Below are 22,434 nucleotides of genomic sequence, written 5' to 3'. Positions count from 1 at the left end.
TTTCAAAACCCTGAGCCACAAAGCGAGAGTTCATTGCCCTAACCACTTTCAGTTATTATTTTGTTTTGAGTGTTTTGCCTGCACCCCTGGTACTAGCGGAGGCCAGGACGCGGTGTCAGATGCCCTGGAACAGGCATCACGCATGGTTGGTTGTGAGCTACCGCGATGGTGCTGGGAATTGGACCCGGAGTGCTCCGCAAGAGCAAGAGCGCTCTGAGACCCTGAGCTACTTCTCCAGCACCCACTCTAGCTGGAGGAAGAGAAATCGGGGGCAGCTTGAAGAGTCTCAAGAATGTAAGGGACAAGCCTGACTTCTGAACCTACCAAGTCTACAGGGGCAGTGTTCCAGGTGATAAGGAGTAGCTTCAAGTTTAGATCAATAAATGAAAACCAGTAAAAATTATCAATAAAATATTTTAATGCCTACAATTTCTTATATACACAAATTGCAAAACATTCACCTGTATTTGCAAAAGTATATTCTTCTGCAGGTCAACAGCACCAGAAACCAAGCTAAGCTATGTGAAAATTTTCTTCTTTTACATTTGATCTGTCCGTTATGTGAAAGACATTGTGGATTTAATAACTCCAAAGAAATCTATATTCCACTCTTAATCATAAACTGAACACCTGAATATTTACTTCATCACATCCACTCACAAAATAAATAGTCTACTCAGCACACTGAAAATAAAACAACCAGTCTCTGTTCATATATTTATTCTCTTTCCAAAAATGTTTTGGTCTCCTGCTATATCTCAGAAATGTACTACTAGCTGCTTTTAAGTTATAAAATACAAAATAATTTATTTCTTGGAGAAAATCTTGGGGGGGGGTTACCATTACAAAAATGAAATTCCGAGTTCCCTTAGACTTTCTGTCAACAGTCTTTGAACTTTCTCACGGTACGCAGAGGGCTGCCCATGACATGTGGACATAACTGCTTCCATTGCATACAGAAAGTACAAAGACCAGTTCTGAAGTAGCCTTGAAAGAAAGTGCCCTTTGCTTTAGCAAGTGGAACTGTGCAATCAGAGCCACAAGTTTTATGAAAACTACTTTCTTGTCACATAATTTGTTAGAAAATGCCACACCCATGATCATGTAACATTACAATCGTGAAACATTACTACATTCGAGAATTAACATCACCCAATAAAAGGCACATCTTCAAACATTGAATCAAAATCAAAACAGTGGAGAGCATACATTAAAAATCAAGCACTTAATTTGTAAACCTTGAAAAAAGAATAGCCTGCTCCTGTCTTTTCACAGGCCTGTGAGCTTTTCTAAGTGGTCAGGAAATACAGAAGAGAAAAACGGAAGACATGATTTGGACTTACAATCTCTCTTTCCTGTGGGTTTTTTTCCCCCCAACATAAAGTTGATGCATATCTGTTACAGAAATGCATTCAGACACGACAGACATTACAACCTGATTCTTTACCAAGTTCTGAAACTTTAATCTAGCATAATGGCTCCTTTCTGTGCAAATAGCTGCACCCTGAAACTGAGTACAGTACTTTCAGTCACCAAAACCCTTGACCGCAATTATAAATTCCAAAGTATGAATAGTGAAAAAAAGGTTATCCAAGAAAGTCACGAAGGAGGGGGGAAACACGCAAGTGATAGCAATAAAATAATGTTTCAAACCTGCTTTATCAGATGGAAGATCATACTCCCTTTAAATTAACAGCAAGGTAGAGAAGGGAAAGTCAACAGCTGTCTGCTGCCAGTATATAGAAGCCTACATGGAGAGTTAGGATATTAGAACCTCTAAAATTAAATCCTTGCACTTTCAAAGTTTGAAACTCAATTCAAAATGATCACGGTTTAAGGACTGGGTCAAATGGTCCCACAAAGGAAGGCTAAAAATAATCAGTCATAATACTCAAGCTTAAAGAATGAGGTCATCATAGACAAAATACATGGAGTCTGGGCCTGTTAAAAAGTAAGAGTTCTTTGTAGAACAGCCTCTCCAGCGCCCCATCCCTCATGGCTTAATAGCTGAAGACAGCCAGATTAACGGTGGAACTGTCCCACAAACTCAATTCTGACTGCCCCCAGCCCTTGGGTCTCTAGCATCCTACTTCATTTTCTGTTGCTGACTGTCCTTGAGACATGGCTTCCTTCTGGCCAGACCCTAGATCAGCCCGGATGGATTCTCGGCCTAAGTGACATAAAGTCCACAGGTCCGACTTTAGGAAGGGTAGAACTTGAGGAAGCTTCACAGCTCAGTAAAACACCAACAACAGGGGAAAATGTCTCGTCACAGTGCATAGTTAGAAATAAAAGTGCAATACAGAGAAGGTGGTGCTCTTGACACACTAAATATTTCGTTTTTGGTTTTTTGGTCATTAACGCTTTCTAAGAAATTTAAGCTAAAAATGAAGCAATGTTATTAACATCAAGAGGTACAGGGGCACTTTAGGGTCCCAAAATATCTTTTATAATGGGGGGAATAAAGCACAGGGTTCATACACATGTCACTTGCTGATTTTTAAACTACTATTCTTTCAAATCTAATATTTGAATAACTTTCTTTAATATAAAAAGGAATTAAAAGAAAAAGGACAAAAACAAAACAACACAATAATAGTAGGGCCCTCACCCACGTCACGCTAAGGTCAGTGTGACAGGGAAAGCCTGAAAGGAGAACTGGGAAAGAATATTCTTGTTCTGGCAAAATTTGTGTTTTAACTTAGAAAAATTTTATTACCTAATCATATAAATCAAGAATGCTTAGCATCCAATGCACAAATAATGCTGAATACAATCTAATTCTATGTTGTACGTCAAAATCACAGGGATGGCAACCATGTAATTAATACCTACACAGCCTACTCTTCCCTGGGTTTTCAATTCAAACAGACTGGGACAGGCCACTTTATTGCTGGCAGCATTCACAGGGGCCGGGGCCGGGCCCTTCATGAGGGCAGGTCTGAGGGACAAGTCACACTTCAATCTTTTTTCTCCTTTAAAGTAGCAAAGGAACAGTACAAGAGCAGCGGACGTGACTGGCCCCGCATTGGTATGCATAGCAGAGCTCTTCGGGATCAAAGCCAGCCCCGTGAATGGTGAACTCGTCAGAGCACACGGCAAGCGGCGTAGCTATCGTCTGCTTACAGATTCCACCCTGGACTATCTGAAGACACTGTTCACTCAAATGACAGCCGGCATTCCTTCATCCCTTCCTCTCCAGTGTCCACGCGGAAATCTAAACTGAGAAGGAAATCTAAACCGTCTGAAGACGGAAATCTTCCAGCGGTGCCCCAGAATTCCAGACTCAGCAGCAGCTAATGTCGCTTCAGCTTCTTGGCCTTCCGACGTTTCATTTCTTCCTCTTCACGCCTCATCTCCTCTAAGTCCTCTTGCATACCCAGTCTTAAACTACAGAGAGATTGTGTTAAAGGATATTTGTTAATACAAAAAGCAAGGCCGGCATCTCTCCTGTTGAGCTTGCTCATGTAACAGGGAGGTTTGCAAATATATATATATATATATATATATATATATATATATATATATATATAAAACGCACGATCTAAAACAGGGTCACAGACACAAAGATTTTACAATGAGAATGACAAAGCCTTAATATCTACATTTAAAATGACATCATTTACCTCAAATTGAAAAGGGGGGGCTGGCTGTGAGGCCAGGTAAGGTGGTATACGCAGATCTCTGACTTCCAGGACTACACAGAGGACCCCTCCCCCCACTTTTAGGTGTGTGCACGTGAGTTCAGGTGCTTGTCTAGGCCAGAAGAGGGCAGGCTGCATGAAGCTGAAGTCACAGGCCAGTTCTCCTTAACCACTGAGAACCATCCGTCTCAAAAACATTTACAAATAATGACACCTCATGATCTGAGTTTGATCCTTAGCAGAAGGGAACCGACCCACACACACTCGAGTGTACAATTCACTCATTCATTACTAACAATCCATATTCTTCTTTAACACTTGACATTTTATGTAGTTACAGGAAGGAGGGCCAAAAGCAAGCCGTTTTGTGTTGGAACTGAGGTGAATTATAAATTATTAACACTATAAGCAAAGTCATCATTGATTGCCCCTACCCAAGAAACTCTCAGAGTCTCATGACTGGGCAGCTAAACGAGAAGGTGGTGGAGGGAACCAAATAAAACCACGAGTTCCAAGACCGAGACAAGCCTGACGGGCAAAGAAACAAACACAGCCCGTGGCAGACTCAGAGAGACCTCTAGTTTTACCGTACATTACACGAGACACCGCAAGACCCGCGGCTACAGACTGTCCGCATCCCTACAGAGCTAAAGTGAGTAAAGCCATCCCTCATTTTACCCTTGGACCAGCAAAGGCACCGTCTAAGGCTTACACAGGCAGCCAGCAGCACTGCCATGCGGAGGCCTCCGTGGTCCAGCCCCCATCCCAACCCCCAGGGCTGCAGGCTTTTCAGTTAGGCCACTCTTCCGTAAGTCCCAACTCTCCTGCTCACCTCTTGGCCTCCTCCTTCTGCTGCTCCTTCCAGCTGCTCTCCATGTAACGTAAGGCATAATCACTTTCGTCTTTATACCTGGCAGGGAAGCAAAGTCAAAGATGAACAGAGGTTCAGTTTCCTTAACGAGCCACGGCCTCTTAGTAAACAAACAAACAGCCAAACATGCTTACAAGTAAACGGCTCAGTGGGAGGGTTCCTCCCACCTCGTTTGGGTAGAAACTGGTTTTGCAGTAAAGACACTACAGGGTGAAGCTTTGTTTCTTTACATTAATGGTTCACAAGCTTTTTAAACACACACACCCTTATGGGGGGGGGGCTTTATAAAACATGTGCAGTCAGTAGGACTAAGGCTGGGGTCTGAGAGCCTGCGGTTTTAATAAGCTCCTAGGCATGCACATCAGTGATGGTGACGGTCCCATATAGGTCACCAGCATCCACATTCAGGGGAGCAGAGCGTCAGCCCAAACAAGAGCAGGTGTCATATCAGAATGACTTTTACTGTGCCCTGTGAATGATTCTGACTTCAAAGTTATCTATTTCTTCAACATGAGGTTGCAAAGCCTCTTCACTCACAACGTCACAAAACACCCTGAATTCACTAGAAACTAGATGTGCACTATTTTAGTTACAGTCTCTATTGCTGTGACCAAAACCAACCTAGGACGGAAAGGGTTTATTTTATCACACAACTTATAAGTCCATTATCCAGGGATGGCAGGTCAGGAACTAGAGGGAGGAAGGGATGCAGAGGCTGCTTACTGGCTTACTCAGCCCCTCCCTTCCCCCTCCCCCTCCCCCTCCCCTCTGTCGCTGTCCTGGAACTCAGATTTACCTGCCTCTACCTCCTGAGTGCTGGGATTAAAGGCAAGCACCACCACAACTGGCTCAGCCTGCTTTCTTATAACACCCAGGACCTCTAGGCCCAAAAGTATGCTGGGACCCTCCCAAATCAACCATCAATCAGGAATGTGCACCACAGGCTTGCCCAGAGGTCAGTCTGGCAGGGGACATTTTTCTCAATTCAAGTTCTCTCTTCCCAAATGACTCTAATGTTAAGTTGACATTAAAAACTAGTCAGCACCTGCTCTAAGACTAAATCCTTTTAGGACCCTCACCACCCAAAGGTTTCTAACTAAGCACCCAATGCCTCTACTGTTAACGCTTCTCTCCTATAAATGATAAAAAGTTGACACTCAGGTAAATCTTCAGCTTACTTTTTTCGGTCATAGCCAAAAATTTCCCGAATGTGCTTGGATATTTCTTCCTGAGATTCTCCTTCATCTTCGATGAAATCATCCATTTCCGAGTCATATTCATCATCATCATCTTCTTCTTCATACCCTCGAGGCCTTTTGTAGCCAGTAATGAAGGGGAGCCTTTGAGGACCTACGTACAAAAGCCATTATTTATAAGAAGGACATTATATGGCAAAGCATTTCTTGCAGGGAGGGGACTATGTCACCTGGGAGTCAGAGAAACAGACATTAAGATGGCACCCCTGACAGTGATGGCCCATGCCTCTAACCCCCAGCACTGGGGCGGCAGAGGCCGAGGCAGGCAGACCTCTGTGAGTTCGAGGCCAGCCTGGTCTACAGAGTGAGTTCCAGGACAGCCAGAGCTACATAAAGAAACCCTGTCTAGAAAACCCAAATAGATGGCACCCACGGAAGCAGAGCGTTCGGCCGGCTCTCCGCACAGGCTGCGCCATCCCTGCTGGGTGAAGTATCAGAAGGGGCGCACTTGGCATGCGAGCTGTACTACCTTGTCACAGGTTTGGCTGAGTTACACATACTTCTGGGATTTGAAATAGCAGTAAGATTTCTGAAACGGAGTCAAGTTACAAACTGCCACAGAATCATTAATTTTTAATTCTGCCAAATAAAGACACCGGAAGCAGCTCCCTATTTTTCTTGTATTTCTCTTAAAAAAAAAAAAAAAAAATCAAAACCCTGCACATGCCTGTAGCTACAGCTGTCTGGGCTTGGAGGTTGAGCCAGCAGTTTGAAAGTCTGGGCAACATAGCCAGAGCCATACCTTAGAAAAGAAAAAGTCCCACGTATAAAACATTTTTAGAATTATAATTGTTCAAAGAAAGTTAAAAAGTATGACTGCAAGAAAAACTCGTTTTATTATCCTATTTCTGCCGGGTAAACTAAAAAAAAAAAAAAAAAAAAAAAAAAAAAAAAAAAGGCATGGGGATGTAGCTCAGCAGAGAAGCCCTGGGCCTGGATCTCAGCTCTACAGCAGGGCAGCGGGGTGGCACACACTTATAATCCCAGCACTCGGGGCAGAGATGGGATCAGACATTAAAGGTCGCCTGCAGCTGTACAGCGAGCTCCAGACCAGTGTCCGAGAGCAGCCTTCTAGTCTCTGAAATCTAAAGCAAGGGATTTGGGTATCGGTTTCTTTTTGTTCTCTATGGACTCCAACAAATACTTTAACAAGTGTCGGAGCAGCATGCAGCAGCTACAGCAAGCAGCTGGTGGAGGCATCCACGACTCTGAACCAGTGACAAGGCTCCTCACGCTGCCCATTAAAGGGACACAACTCAGGACAGTCTTAAATAGCTGCCGGGACACGATAGGTATTAGGTAACATGTGCTTAATGAACACAGCACCATGGCTTCGAGCTCATATCATCCCCTCGTCTCTGAGTCTTGTGGTATTGGTGTAAAATTCTACCCTAGCCACCGCATCACCTGCCTCGTGAGAGGACAGGGTGGCGGTACGAACAGCCTCTTTTCTACTGTTACAGGGCCCGTGGAAGTGGTCGCAGCGTCCCCGGTTATATAAAGCTAGGTACTTTCCCGATGGTCTGGTGACACACTCTTTAGGATAAAGGCCAATTTTACCTTGCGCAGATCTGTAGCCAGACGGGAAAGGCTTCATTCCATTTATCTGTCCATTGCTTGACCGACTAATGATATTCTTTGAAGAAATTGTTTCTGAGACAACAGTGCACTTGGGTTTTATGGGGAGGCCTGGGCTACTAACTGTTCGTCCGGGTCCTAAGCTGCTCACTGGTCTTCCAGGACCTGAACTGGCAGGTCGTCCTGCTGGAACGGAACCACTTACGGATCTCCCAGGGCCACTGACTGACCGTCCAGGGGAGCCGAGGCCGCTCATTGGTCGTCGAATGTCATGTGGACTATTTGCAGGCCGCCCAGGACCTCCAGAACTGCTCACAGGTCTTCCAGAACCACTGGGGCCACTAACGGGTCGCCCAGGGCCAGCTGAGCTGCTCACAGGTCGTCCAGGACCATTTGTGCCATTGACTGTCCGTCCAGAAGGATGCGAACTGCTGGCCAGCTTTCTGATCCCACTGACAGGTTGCTCAGGTCCTGAGCTGGAGCTGCCATTCTGGCGCCTAGGCGTAGCGCCAGAACTAAGGGTGGGCCCAGCTGTGCCTGGGCTAGGTCGCCCAGGAGTTGAGCCAGAGTTACTGCCCGGCTGTCTGATACCTGAACCCTTAGCTTTGTTGTGTGAGGGAGCTGTGGGCCCAGGCTTGGAATGGCTGGGATGAGAAGGAAGAGGTTTTTTGGCTTTGTGCTCAGAAGAGGACTTCTGAGTCCCACTAGCAGAAGTCTTTGGGACACTTGGCGAACAGGTGCTGGGGCGTGGCTTCCCAGCCCCATTGAAGACAGGTCTGTTGTGACCTTCCCTAAGTGAGGGTTGGGAGCTAGCGCCAGATCCCGCCTTGGCCCTCTCCCCCGGCATGGGTTTGGATGAAGACAAAGCTCCTTGTTTTTCATTGGCTGTGCTGAGTCTGGACTTCTTCTCAGCATGAGAAGAGGGCAATCCTTTGGAAGAGAGCTGCCTGTCCCCAGATCCCTTGCTGAGCTTTGTGCCCACGCTGTCTTTCTGAGAGGGTGGGGCCCTTCTGGACACAGGTGGAGGTAGTTTGGCATCCGCCGCTTCAGGTTTCTTCTTCCTACGCTTCCGGTCAAGAAACTCCCGCTCCCTCAGTTCCTCCGCAGTCATGGGCCGCTCTTCGGCTTTTTTCACCGCCTTCATCTCCACCGGTTCGAACTGCTTCTTCTCGGCTAGCCTCAGTAAGTCAGTGAAGTTCATGGGCGGAGGGGCACTTTTAAGCGGGGCCTTTGGTTTGCTCTCAGCTTTGGGAGGCTCTGGCTCCTCCTCATACTCCTGCTCCAACTCAACTTGACCGTAGTCCAGGAAGTCTTCCTCCTCCACATCACACTCCTGGTCGGTCCCCTGGTGGAGCTGGTTGTCCGCCGCCTGCCTCTTCTTTGACTTTTCCTCAAGGGGAATGCCATCATACCCATGGAAATTGTCCTTGGTCCTCTTGGCCATGGCTCTGGCTTTCTTGTCATGTTTGAGCTCGATTCGTTTCTTCACGAGTTCTTCTTTCCTCCTCTTCTCTTCTAAGGCTGAAAGGGATAAAACAAGGACGCGTCGTTTCAACAGTCTCAGGGTAGCTAGCTCATGTGACACCGGTCCACAGCCAAAACGCAGACAGTGACAGTTACAGCTGACATAGGGGTCCAAGGAGGGAAGTCATCTAACGAAATGAGAAATTCTTACACAAGTGGGTCATGTATGAGCTCCTCTTTATGAATAAGCAAGTAAGGGACTTTGCTTTAAATGTAAAAATGGCTCATAAACGCACACCACGTTACTGGGACACCAGCACTCACTCAAGTTGCTAAGAATGAATCTATGAATACCTAAAACAATGTCAGGACCAAGGTGAAGAACGGGCACTTGGTATGTAAGCGTTACAGGTCGCTACACCAGGCCTTTTCACCTCTCCCCTCAAGAGATAAGGCCTTGCTATGTTGCTATGTGGTCCAGGCTGCTCTGAAGCTCCTGAGCTCAAGGAATCATCTCAGCCTGGTGAATACCCTGAGACGACAGGTGATATCACGATGCCCAGCACATAAAGCCTTGCGGGTGGGTGGCATGGATGGGTGTAGATAAAACAATACATATAGCCAACCTATGAACAAACACACACACACACCTACACGTGTGTATGTGCACATACGTCCATAAAGTTAACGCAGAGACACATATACACCATCCCCAAATTTACTAGCCCGTTACGATACTTTTACAAATGCTAAGTCCAAGATGGGCTGGGTAGCAGACACTGAGACCACGAGGCCCGAGTACATACATACCTTTCCGTCTGAGCTCCTCTTCTTTTCTCCTAAGGAAAGCTTGCACAGCTGCCGACTGGACGCCTTTAACTTTTGGGTCTTTCTTGGGAGGCCCCACTGCCAAACTATACCGTTTCTAAAAATAAAAGCAGAGTAAAAGTTATAAGCAATTCAACGTTAATTAATAGAAGTCTGTGTGGGCCGTGCGGGGCCGTGTGGGTGTGGCTCAGTGGTAGAATGCTTGCTTACCATGTACCATCTTTGAGTTCAGTTCTCAGTATTGCAGAAGACGCAGAAAGAAAATGAGGGAGAGAAGGGAGAAGGAAGGGAGAGAAAAACAAGAAATCCAAACCAAGGGCCCCGTCTCAGCGACTTTTAATGTAGCATTTAGGTTCATGGAATATTAATTCGCTACACGAGTTCCTTTAGATTGGTTTCTGAATTACTGAGATCACTCATATTGCCCAGGCACAGATGGTATTTCCTGGACTTTGGTCCAGGAAATAGTGAACTGCATAGTGAAAAATGACTAAAACAGAATGGTGAAACCCGGAAAGAAAAACATCTCAATTTCTTAAGTATCTACTATTGAAGAAGATGAAAAACAGCTAATCCCCAGGTCTGGGCCAGCAATTTTTTCTTTTAATTACAGAGCTGAAGAAGTCACAAGGTGCCTCACACATGCCAGGCACTCTACTACTGGAATATATTCCACCCCTGAAAACAAGAATCTTAAAGTGTCCCTGTTATATGAGACGCCCCCCTTGAATGCACTAAGTCTGTGTCTGGGATGACAGGAAAGTCATCTTTGTGGAAAAGCCAGCAGTTTGTAAACTTCAATGCCTCCCCATACTGTGTATGACACACTTGGAGGAAAGCCAAAGGATCTGATTAGTACAGGGCTGCCAAACACAATGTATCTTGAAACAAGCTCAAGTTCCAACTCAATCAGTCAACTAAAAAAGGAGCTGGCCAAGAAGCCAGTCCTCATCCAACCGGAAAATCCTGCATGATGGCGGTGTTGACAGCTGATTCACCCTTGACAGAGAAATCCCAAGACAGTTCCAATTATTTTCTAGTCACCCAGGCTAGGACACCCTTAATTAATCCACATCTTTATCAACAGAAATACTACTGTGAATACATGACACTTGATTCAAGTTAACCAAGACACACAGCTCACAGGCGGCATCACACAATTTAAATGATTTGTGGTGTAGTCAGAGTTCCACATCATTGGTTTTCAGAATGTTGTAGCCATGTCAAAAAGAAATCACATATTAAGTGATGGTTCTTTTTACACGTTTAATGGAAATGAAATCTTGCAGTGTGGCTGTGATAGTCAACTTTTGTGTGCTCACCTGGCTGTAGTACCAAACTATTTAGCCAGGCGCTAATCTTATGCTGCCTGAAAGAATTTTACTGATATAGTTAAAATCTGAAGTCAGATTAACTTTCATAATCTATGGTCCTCTGCTTAGTTCAATGACTTAAGTTCTGGAGGTCAGCAGAGAAGAAATTACCAGAAGATGATGGCATTAACTCCAGGCTGACTGGCCTTCCAAACCAATTCCGAACTTGCCAGCCCCACAAATAATCCCCTCAAATCATTCCTACTTGTCTGTTTCTCTGGAGAACACTGACTGATAGTAGTCTCTGCAGTTTCGAGGCTCATGTTACATTTGACAGGTGTTCACCCCTTCAATAGCTAAGTAATACTGGAAGGTATAGATACAAACATATTACTATCTGTTCACCAGCTGGCCATCTGGACCATTTCTTTTTTCTGGTTTCATTAAAAATTGTGTGGGGCCCAAGAGATGGCTCATGGCTCAGTGGTTAAGAGCACTGGCTGCTCTTCCAGAGAAGATCTGGCATCCTTATACCAATGCACATAGAATAAGTTAAATGAAGTGGCTAAGAAAAAGTTGCTCTGACATTTGTGTGCGGTTTTAGGCAGATGCATGTTTAAATTTCTCTTGGGTATGTGATCATATATATATATTTTTTTTTTCTGTTTTGGTTTTTCACAGGGTTTCTCTGAGGTAGCACTGGCTGTCCTCAAACTCAAGAGATCCACTTGCCTCTGCCTCCCAAGTGCTGGGATTAAGGTCGATGATCACCACCATCTGGTTGTGATCATGTATCTTAACCCTAAACTCACTAACCTTTCCAAAAAAGGCTGCAAGCAGATCAAAATATGGTGTTCCTTTTTGTTTTTTCTGAGACAGGGTTTCTCTGTGTAGCTTTGGATGGAGCCTGTCCTGGAAAAATCACTCTGTAGACCACGCTGGCCTCAAACTCACAGAGATCTGCCTGCCTCTGACTCCCGAGTGCTGGGATTAAAGGTGTGCACCACCATTGCTCGGCTAGCATAAGCTTTCTCCCACTTCAAAGTAGAGAATGATGGGAGGAAAGCCAGAGGTTGGAGCACACTGTGTTCTCTTTAAGGCCCGTCCCCTGCACCAGATAATCGGCTATAGCAACAGCAGCCCAAGATGCACCCATCAATTCTGACTCTTGATTCAAGGCACCAGGCTCCCTCATAGTCTAGGCTTCATAGAAAGCAGCTGGACAAGTTTCTTTTGTCCCAAGCATATCCATTTTATCGTCCTGCAAAGCCAACCTCATGACTCTTTTGTACCCTGATGAGTCACCCACAATGGTGGCATGTCTGTCATTTAGAATAGCACCAGAGATTTTGCTAAGATTGTAATTCTAAAGCCAACAGGCCCAGAAAATATCAAGCCATTTAAAGACATATCGCTCCCATTGCAGGCCGTGCTGTGGAAATCAGATTAAGAAGCTGCATGCAGTCTGGAAACCTTGCTCAGCAAGTGTGCTCAGTCAGAACCAGGGTGTTAATTCCCGGCAGCATCCTCCACGCTGCTCCTTAGGAGAAACAAGACTGTTGTTGCAATAGTAGAAAGCATACATTTTCAGATGATTTTATATCACTATTACTAGCTAGAGTAGTCAAATAATACATTAACTTCAATCGATACCACAAAGTTTTAAACACCTTCTCAAGACATTAGTCAGGAATGAAGGCAGGAAAACAGCTCTTTGCATTAAGCTACCTCAGCAGGATATTGAAAAGGGCAATGGGAATAATAAAGCATCCAGAGCATCTATTCACACTGGTTATGTATGATTTAACAAAACTCAAATGGTAGAGCACTTGCTGACATGCTGGAGGATCTGGTTCAATCCTTAGTGCAGCATTCCAATCTAATACAAAATCACACATCAAACGAGTACTTTGTTAGAAATGGCTTTAAAAGGGCTGTTTTCCCAGTGCTTAGGCCTGGGCTTTGTAACTGAATGCTCACTGAACACAGGTCTTCTGACTCAGGATCAAACACACTTTCCCGCTCCACTTTCTATCTGATGCCAACCCTTTCCCCCCAATTTCTACGCATGTCTGTCTACCCCAGACAGGTCCACAGCTAACTGATCTCCCTTCCCCTCCTTTGGGAGAGCAATCATGCTGACACTGTCTTAGAACAGACTTCCAGTATCCCTCCGCCTCAGTTTTCCACTCAAGCACTACCTACACCCAATCCTGCTTAGCTTCACAGACCAGATACGTTCGGGTGGTCTGGTCATAGCTGCCTACTGGTTTCGAGATGTTGTCTTGGCTTTTATATTATCTTTCCATCTTTATATCGAGAATGCCATAACAACCCAACAGTACTATTGCTTAAAACTGTATTAAACAAGAGCTGGAGTTCCGCCTATGAAGATGGCAAACTCACTTGGGCGCATTCTCTCACTTAGCAGAGGGCCAGGGTTAAGGGCAGGAACCCTGAAGCCCTGGGCTGGAGTAGGTCCCCTCCTTCACTACAACCAGCCCTGTAACTGACCCCCTGTGCAGCCTGGGCAGACTCCCCACCTTACTAGGCCTCAGTTAGGCCGTCTGTAAAATCTTTCTGACCCTCACATGGTGCCTAAGCTAGTTAACACACGAGGTGCTTAGAACACCACCTGGCGCAGCTCAGCGCGATGAGGAGGATGAGGGGGAACCGCTATCACCATCACCAGAAAGAGATTCTCACATCACTAGAAAGGGGTGAGCAGCCGTTTCTAAAGACTGGTTCAGAAGTACTGCTCTACACTGGAGAGCAGCTGTCTGAGGCGGCAGGTACGTCATCCTCAGCTCTTAGAGGAAAAAACCCAGGTCCTGTAGAGCAACCACCACTGCAGCAAAAACTTTTCTGAGCCGACCATTCTTCACAAGGAACCATTATAAATAGTCCCAGCACTCGGGGTGTACAAGCGGGCAGATCTGTCTGAGGCTAGCCTGGCCTACACAAGTTCCACATGCCAAACAAGGCTACACGGTGAGAGAGAGTGAGAGTGAGAGAGAGTGAGAGAGAGAGGGGGGGGGCAGTGACAATGGTTGCATCATCCCGGTCAGCTGTGTTATTTTTGTATTCAGAATTCCTCTGAGAAAAGTGTAAGCCTAATACTTCCACACATGATGCAATTCCACCTTTGCTTTAACTAAAACGTGAAGATGACTGTCTCATTTAAGAGCAAGGACAATGAGGGGGATGCTAGTACAAACAGCATCCTTAATATAATGTTTAGAATCCAAAACCTGAGACGCCTTGAGGACTGACTGCGAAGTCAGGTGAAACCACAGAGAGAGCTTAGCTTGGGACCCTGTTTAGTTTTTTATTCACAAACCCATGGAATAAAGTCCTCGGCAGCCTGCTTCCTTTACTTGTACATACTAAGCATACGCAGCCACTCCAAACAACGTACACCTAGGTAGACAATCTCCCATTTGCATGGGTTACATGGCCCATCGTCTCTGAACAATGGTGTACTTTCCAAGCTCCTGGTAACAACCAAATTTACAGTTTTTATTCAAAATTATTTCCAGTTTACCAGGTTTGACAATTAAAAGGGCCAAACAGGCTTAAACTAGTTTTGAATGCAGGTACAGTAAGGAAAAACTGCACCATCTTGTAACCTTCTAGGGAAAATCTCTACTTACCATCTTATGCCTATGCATAATTGGGGGAATGGATAGGATCCAAATCAGATGCATTATGGGGAAGGGCATGCACAGCAGAGAAATTATACAACCCACTCATTAATCAAAATAAAGAATTACCCTAGCTGGCCGTTGGTGGCACACAGCTTTAGTCCCAGCACTGGGGAGGCAGAGACAGGTGAATCTCTGTGAGTCTGAGGCCAGTCTGGTCTACAGAGCGAGTTCCAGGACAGCCTCCAAATCAATACAGAGAAACCCTGACTCTAAAAACAAACAAGCAAAACAAAACAAAACCAAAAAACCCCCAAAACTACCCTAATTGTATCCATAGTAAACCAGGCTCCTCTCCTTTCCCCAGGCTGCATCCTCTGGGGCTCTGAGTATCTTCACTCTGTTCTGTCAAGTATTGTCTTTACTCTGACCCCTCTAACAAGACAGCACAAGTTGAACATTTCCTATTTGTCTTGACACCATGGGTTAAAGTCAATGCAGAGGCTCTCTAAGGTACCCAATGGTGTAGAACACTTAATGCCGTTAGAAAGGACCCAGGTTCAGTTCCCAGCATTCACACAGAGGCTCACAATCCTCTGTAACCCCAGTTCCAGGGGATCAAATGCCCTCTTCTGGACTCTGGGACACTGCACAATGTCCAAAAAATATTGTACAAAAGGAATCTCCAAGCTGTGGTTACCTTTACAAACTACAAAATGGACCGGACACCCCCTACATCATGTGTGGGAGAGGGGCTCAGGAGACCTGTGGCAGTTTGAATGACAATGGCGCCATAGCTCACAGTCTGAACATTTGGTCCCCTGCTGAGGGAGCCGCTTCACTGAGGGTGGGCTTTGGGATTTCTTAAAATGACATTCCCGGGTAACTGTCTCCTTCCTGCTTGTGGACCAAGATGTGAGCGCTCAGCTGCTATTCCAGCATCCCTGCCAGCTGCCATGCTTTCCGACATGAGGAGGTCATGAACTCCAACCTTGCCAGCCCCCAACAAACTGCTCCCTACGTTGCCTGGTCATGTGTCTTACCACAGCAACAGGAAGTAAATAAAGGTAGCTGAACTAGCGGGTAAGGACTGCTCAGGGAGTGGGAGTCACTTCTTCCGTGGTCAGTCTCTCCACGCCTCACCCATGCTCGTGTAAGCCACCCTGTTTTAAGCTAAGTGGGTCAATCTCTCTCCTTCCCCTCTCTCTCATCACACACACACACACACAAAAGTCATGAAAGTAGGGGGGGCTTGGGAGGAAGGGCATAGTGAGAGAGAGAGGGGGGGGGTTAGAGTATAATGGAGGGTAACAATTATTACTTACATGTATGAAAATGCCAAAGATAAGAAATTAAAAATAACTCCAAACTACATAAATTATGTGTGTGTACTTGTCAAGTATAGATTAATTTTGTATTTAGACCGCATTCCTCTCCTCCTATCTCATTATATTTATACAAATATCACAATATTCTGGGGGGGGGGAGGGAAACCTGACGTGAAGAATTCTTCTAGTGACAAGTACTCCAAGTAAGGAGCACACAGCTGTTAACTCTGCAGCCAGATACAATGGACACCTACATCTGTGACAGGACAACATGCTAACCCCATGACCTTTAACCCATCGCTAGCCAGATGGGCTTTCTTCAGTAAAGGTACGTGAACAGTTTCTACACCCCAATACGCCTTTGCTATAACAGTATGGTCAAAGAACTCTGAAGCCTAAGGTCGAGGGTCAACTCTGATAGGATCCAAGAAGGTGAGAGCAGAAGGCAGCTAAAAGGCACTCTGTCAATTATTCTGCAATTAGGGTTAGGCCTAGTACATCTTATATACAAGACACACAGGGTGTGTGTGTGTGTGTGTGTGTGTGTGTGTGTGTGTGTGTGTGTATCAAAATGCTTGACTTGGATGGTAGTATTTAGCTATGTAGAGAAAAGGTCTCATGTAGCTTAGGCTGACTGAAACTACTCTGGAGCTAAAGATCTTGAACATCTGATGCCCTGCCTGTGCCTCCCAAGGGCTAGGAGTACAAGGATTTCAGTGGTTCAAATGCTAGGAGAGCTGATAAAGCACTTGTTTCGTAAAAATGTGCTACACTCGTTCGGTACATTAGCTGTTTGAGTAAAGGAAGCATTTAAATAAAAGAAATACAAATTTGGAGGCTAGTCATATTAGTTCCATCCCATTTTTTAGAAGCATGTAAGGGATTTGGGGATGGAGTCAAAAAAATTAAAACTCAGTAGCAGAGTTCTTGCCTGACATGAGAAGTCCTGGGCTCAATCCCATCACTAAGAAAACAATAATAAGAAAATAGCACACCTATGAAATACAACTCTTGTTAATATGTTAAATATAAAGCATGGTACATGGGATTTGTAAACTCTCTGTGTTTATAATTGTCTAAATTATTTTGAGTTGATAAAATTAAGCTGGACAGATGAATCAGCTTACAAAGAATCGTGAATTAAATTTAATACTATTTAGCTTGTTTTATTCCAATTGTTTTTAATGACTCTCCTTCCACATAAAAGTTAAAGAAGGTAATGTTGCAAAATGAGTCAAACTTCTAAGTTTAATATCTCTTTTGGGGGAAGGATGATTCAGAAAATGTGTCTTCTTATTCAACTATTAAATTTTAAATTACTTCACCAATTTACTTTTCTTCATTTCCTGTTAGCACAATCACAGAACAGATAACACCATGTATTTTGAAATTTTTGTCCTGGGATTATTTGTCTGCCTTTCTCCCAGCAGATACTGGCTGGCTGTCCAGGAACTCATGTAGCCCAGGCTGGCCTTGAACTCCCTGGAGATCTGCCTGCCTCCTAGAATGCTGCAACTAAAGGCGAGGGCCACCAAGCCCAACCAGCTACTGGCTTTTAAAATCTGGGTTCTGATTCTTTCACACGACAATTCTTGGACATTAAAGCTCGTATTTTTTTTTTTTTAAATCTTTCTTGTAACTAAAGAGCCAAGATGAAATAAGTTTGCAAAGACAGATGGAAATTAGACCTACCACTGACTTGACTAGAAAAATCTACAAATGCATAAAGTAAAAGCATCATTGCTCCAGGTTTTAAAGGCTTGTGCCCACAGCTTCATAGCTTAGAGGAAATGTTTTATTCCTCCCAACCCCGAAAGGGTTTCCCTGTAACTTTGGAGGCTGGCCTGGAACTCACAGAGATCCACCTGCCTCTTTAATCCCAAGTGCTAGGATTAAAGGCGTGGGCCACCATCTGCAGGTGAGGAATGTTTACTCTAAGTGATTATTATTACCACGGTAGATGCCTGTTCATATATGTGCATATTATATATAAGACATATGTACATGCACACACATATACAAATATAACTACTCGCTATTTTAGATTAAAATATTCAAGAGTAAAAAAAAAATTAGGCTGGATTAGACAGGAAGTGGCAAGAGAGAAAAATACTGCAAATTCTGAAAAGAAATTCAGAGTTCACGTGAGATCTCAAATTCCAGTTGATTGACTCTAAGAGGTGTTTTAAGTTGGACACTTCACCGACCAAACCGCAGGTTATCACAATTTGAAATATCGGTTTACAGCTGTGCCGTGGGGACCTCCTGATGATCCAGAAATGACTGGCTTATGCAAAACAGCAATAACCCCAGAAGCCAGATGTCCGGCCACTTCACCACTTAGCTCTGAAAACATCATGGAACCGAGCAAACGAAATCTAAAAATCCGAAAGTCCGCTAGGAAAACGAAAGCTGAAATCCGCTTGGCTTTAATGGGGGGAAAACAATCGATCCGAGGGCCTCATGCACCTTCGGCCAACGAAAGGTCTAACACACACACACACACACCCCGGCAGCGCACATCAACACCTCACAGCTGGCCTTGGGGTTCCTGAAAAGCCTCGAACTTCTCTCTTCCCAGCACGAGACACCTCCTTGGCAGGTGATAACTAATCTTGGGCTCCGTGGGTGGGGCCACGAACCAGAGAACCTTTTCGAGACACCACGCAAAAACGCAGCCGTAGTAGCAGACCCGCCAAAAACAGATCCAGAAGGGCAAGGCCGGATCGTGCGAAAGTTCTTAAACTCTCCGAGCTTGCTGGCTATGCTGGCCCTCATATGCTGGCTGCTAAAGTATTATTATTATTATTTTTCCAAAGAGGGCACTAGCGCCTCACTCACCCAACCCATCCGCTTTGCGCAACTCTCAAACCGCGCACAAGCCGCGGAGTCCAACCCCAAGAGAGCCCCCGTTTCGCACCCCGGCCCCGCGGCGGCCCCCCGAGTCTCCGCGCGAACTGCGGGAGAGGACGCAGTCTTCTCCGAGGCCGCCTGCAAGTTCCACCCGCCACGTACGCACCTGACCTGACCGACGCCCGCCGTTTCCTACTCATCCCACTGCCAGCCCGGGGACTCACCGGGACGTGATTGACACCTTGCCCTTTGGAAGCGATCAGGAGGATTTCCCTGAAGTCCATGTCTGGCCGAAGACAAGCCGCCCGGGCTGGGCCGGGGGACCCGGGGAGGGGTGGGGGGGGACGCGGGGCGCGGCCGACACGAGTGAGTGCGGCCGCCGTGCTAGCTGCGCGGAGACTGGCTTGCCGGAGTGGCTCCTCCGTCGCCGCCCCTCGACGCGGACACTTCCGGCGCCGGCTAATGCCGTGCGCCGCCCCCGCGCTGCAGCCGAAGCCTGCACAGACCAGGCGGCCTCGGTAAATATAGAAACACACACGCCCGGGTAGCGCGCAACTTCCGCTCTCCGGGGCGGGGCGGGGCGCGCAAGAGGCGTACGTGGCTGCAGGCGTTGGCTCAACGGGGCGGGACCGAGGCCGCTCCCGGCCAACCAGGTGCAAGAGAGCCAGCAGCTGGGGGGTGTGGCTTAGGTGGCGCCGCCCCCCGCGGGGTGAGGGTGTCAGGGCCGCGGCCGCTGGTGTGTGTGGGGTGCTGGGATCGGGCAGGGATGGAGGCCGTGTGGCGCTTGCTGCTTGCTTTCAGGGGTGGGTTGGGTCCCGTAGTTCGGGCGTTCGGATCCCAGACGGCGGCGGCGCCCTAGCAGCCGACCCCACACAGGCCTGGGCCAGGAGGTTTCGGTTGCGTCTGTCGGCTATCCCGCCCGGGATGCCCGCCGGGTCCTCGGGTGCCGGCTGCTCGGATCACACTCACAGAGCAGAGCCGCCTGCTGCTTTTCGCCCAGGGAATGAATGAGAAGAGACCTACAGTCACAAACCGTGCCGGGCTGGACTCTGGCGCGCTGCAGGGCGTACGTACGTGCACCCACTGGGGCAGCCCAGCCTGACAGGTTCGTTTTTTAGTTACCGAGCTTGCAAGGTCGTTCGTGTCTCAATAAAGCACTCGCGAATAACTAGGTATACCTAGGTCTCGGATCGTTTTAGGTGTGGTGGGAATACCCCCGAACTGGACTGTATTTACTGATTGTTGTACAGTTGAAAGGGGTGAGTGAACCCAAAGGCCTTCCTTATTCTGCGAACCGGTGTTTTGACTCCGGTGGCTGAACGGCTCCACTTCGGATTGGGTAAGGGACCAAGATGAAGCCTTCACCGTGTCACGGAATTGCAGGCCTTAATTTTCCTCTTCCTCGGCCCACAGGCATCTTAACTCTTTCCCTAGCCTAACATAGTAGTATTTGTTTTATAGGTGCTTTAAAAATGCATTTTTATGTACCATGTGCACGCAGTGCCTCGTGCCCATGGCGCCTGGAAAAGGGCATCCAGTCCCTTGGATTTGGAATTAACAGATGTTTGCGAACTGCCAAGTGAGTGCTAGAAATCCAACCTGGGTCCTCTGGAAGAGCAGCCAGTGCTCTTAATCACTAAACCATTAATCTCTCCAGCTCTTTTTATAAAATCTTACAGCTCCCAGTCTTTTCTTTCACAGTTTGTAATTAGATGCCTAACACGTGTTCCCCCACACCCCCAGTTAGTGACTCTCAGGCTAAATGAAGATCTGTGAGAACAAAACCCTTTACCCATCACTGTTCCGGTTCCAAAATACTTCTTTGCTTATGCACATTAGTGAGTGAATAAGAAGTTCCTAACCCTGTTTCAGGATAACTGGCCTGCAATATGCTAAGTGCTTCGTGTAGGCTGTCTGATTAAATCTTAGGTGATTTAATCTTTTTTAAATAAAAAAGTGTGTGTGTGTGTGTGTGTGTGTGTACACATTTGAGTATGTGTCACACCACATGTGGAGGTCAGAGGACAATTTGTGAGAGTTGGTTCCTTTCTTCCACCATGTGGGTCTTGGAGACTGAACTCAGGTTTGGCATGAGGCGCCTTTACCTGCTGAACCTTCTCATCGGCCCAATGGATTCCATCTTAACTAACTTAATCTACTTATTTACTGGTGTAGATGTACTTAAAGAGTGGAGATTCAAAAGAAATACGATAACCGCACTGTTAGTGTACAATTATTCAGTGAACAGCTCATAAGAGGTAGCCAAACTGGATTGCCTTCTACTGTTGTGGGGGTATACACCAGAGAAATACTCAGATATAAATTTAAGCCAATTAGCCAGTCAGTGTCCCAGTGCAGTCCGGAGCCTTTCTCAGGGTGAGCCTTTAAAGAACAAAGACCATAGTCTGGGTTGACATATTTAAGTTAACAGGAACAGTTAACTAGGAACCAAAAGGCAAGGTTAGTACATTTAGAGACTTTCCCAGACTTTTGATGGATTTGGTGTTTGTTTTTATTTGATAGGCAATGCTGTCTATGTGCTGAGTTGTATGGTCTGAATGGTACTTCCATCATGGAATCGGTTGTGCTAAGGCCTGGGGCCTGTTGCACTACCAGCCCCACCCACTTCTGAAAGGCAAGGTCTCACTTTGTAGCTGGAACTCATCGTGTAGACCAAGGTAGCCTCAAATGTATGGAGATCTGTCTGCCTTTACTTCGAGTTCTGGGATCAAAGGTGTACACTACTAAACTGGGAATACCTGCTCCATATATTAAGTAACCCATTTGAACTGCTGTAAAAATGTGAAGATAAAGTAGCTATCAGCTATCAATAGCTAACGATACAGTGGTAGTGTGTGTGTGTGCGCACGAATGGAACACAGTAGGTAATATTAAATCAGAGCTGCTGGTCGTAATTCAGGAGTACAGGAAAGGCAGAATCCCCGCCTTTATCAGGGAAAAACAATGAATTCAGCAAATAGTTGCAGAGAAAGCACTATGTGCTTAGCCTGATGGACAGTACAAAGACCCAGCTTCTGCCCAACCAAGGCTTTAATAACTGCAATAACACAGAAAGTAACTACTGAGTAAAGAAAGTTCTGAGTGGAGAGTTGTTGGAGTTTGCCAATAAAATGGCAGTGAGGACATTTGTTATGCTTCTGAAATTAGATGTAATTCGGTTGGCAAGTTTAGAAGTAATAGAGTTGCAGTTGGAATATAAGCACAGAGACAAGAACATGCGATAAAAGGTTCTGAGAATTAGCAGGTTTATTTTGGATGGTATGAAATAAGTTCAGAAAAGTTACAGTTTGAGAAGGTATTGAGAGCCAAGGTAGGAGGGAAGGAAGAAACATTTAAGACAGAGCTGTACATAGTGGCACACCTTTAATTCCAGCACTCAGAAGGCAGAGGAAGGTGGGTCTCTGTGAGTTTGAAGCCAGCCTACCTGGTTTACATATTGACTTCCTGAACATCCAGAGTTTACACAGAGAGACTCTGAGCAGGCAGGCAGGCAGGCAGGCAGGCAGGGAGGCGGAATTTAAAGTCTGAATAACACAGTCTTTTTTTTATTCCCTTCAGAATGACACAACCCAAAAGCTTTTGCAAATAAGTATCGTTCATAAGGGTCAGGGAAATACTCTGTCTTGGGAGTATT

General features: G+C 45.9%; 1 protein-coding gene across 1 annotated transcript; it reads right to left on the bottom strand.

The window, feature by feature from the left end:
- Positions 1 to 400: 400 nt before the first annotated feature.
- On the bottom strand, positions 401 to 19,128 carry Spty2d1 (SPT2 chromatin protein domain containing 1). The gene is made up of 6 exons (XM_051174220.1): positions 19,004 to 19,128; positions 9,624 to 9,738; positions 7,332 to 8,870; positions 5,694 to 5,865; positions 4,477 to 4,554; positions 401 to 3,390 (listed from the first exon to the last, which is right to left on the bottom strand). Exons 1-6 carry the CDS (start codon positions 19,061 to 19,063, stop codon positions 3,297 to 3,299), a joined length of 2,058 nt encoding a protein of 685 aa, XP_051030177.1. The 5' UTR covers positions 19,064 to 19,128; the 3' UTR covers positions 401 to 3,296.
- Between the last annotated feature and the right edge of the window lie 3,306 nt (positions 19,129 to 22,434).

Source organism: Phodopus roborovskii, unplaced genomic scaffold (assembly GCF_943737965.1).
Source record: "Phodopus roborovskii unplaced genomic scaffold, PHOROB, whole genome shotgun sequence".
In the NCBI taxonomy this organism is placed as follows: domain Eukaryota; kingdom Metazoa; phylum Chordata; class Mammalia; order Rodentia; family Cricetidae; genus Phodopus; species Phodopus roborovskii.
Note: the sequence above shows the minus strand (reverse complement) of the source record. Positions and strands in the feature narration are given on the sequence as shown.

Bases quoted from the DNA above. Each gene is read 5' to 3' on its own strand.
- Spty2d1 (XM_051174220.1), bottom strand. From the start codon at position 19,063: ATGGACTTCAGGGAAATCCTCCTGATCGCTTCCAAAGGGCAAGGTGTC. The intron at 9,739-19,003 runs GTGAGTCCCCGG...TTTTATTTTTAG, and splicing joins AAGGTGTCAATCACGTCCCG to AAACGGTATAGTTTGGCAGT. The intron at 3,391-4,476 runs GTGAGCAGGAGA...ATCTCTCTGTAG, and splicing joins CAGAAGGAGGAGGCCAAGAG to TTTAAGACTGGGTATGCAAG.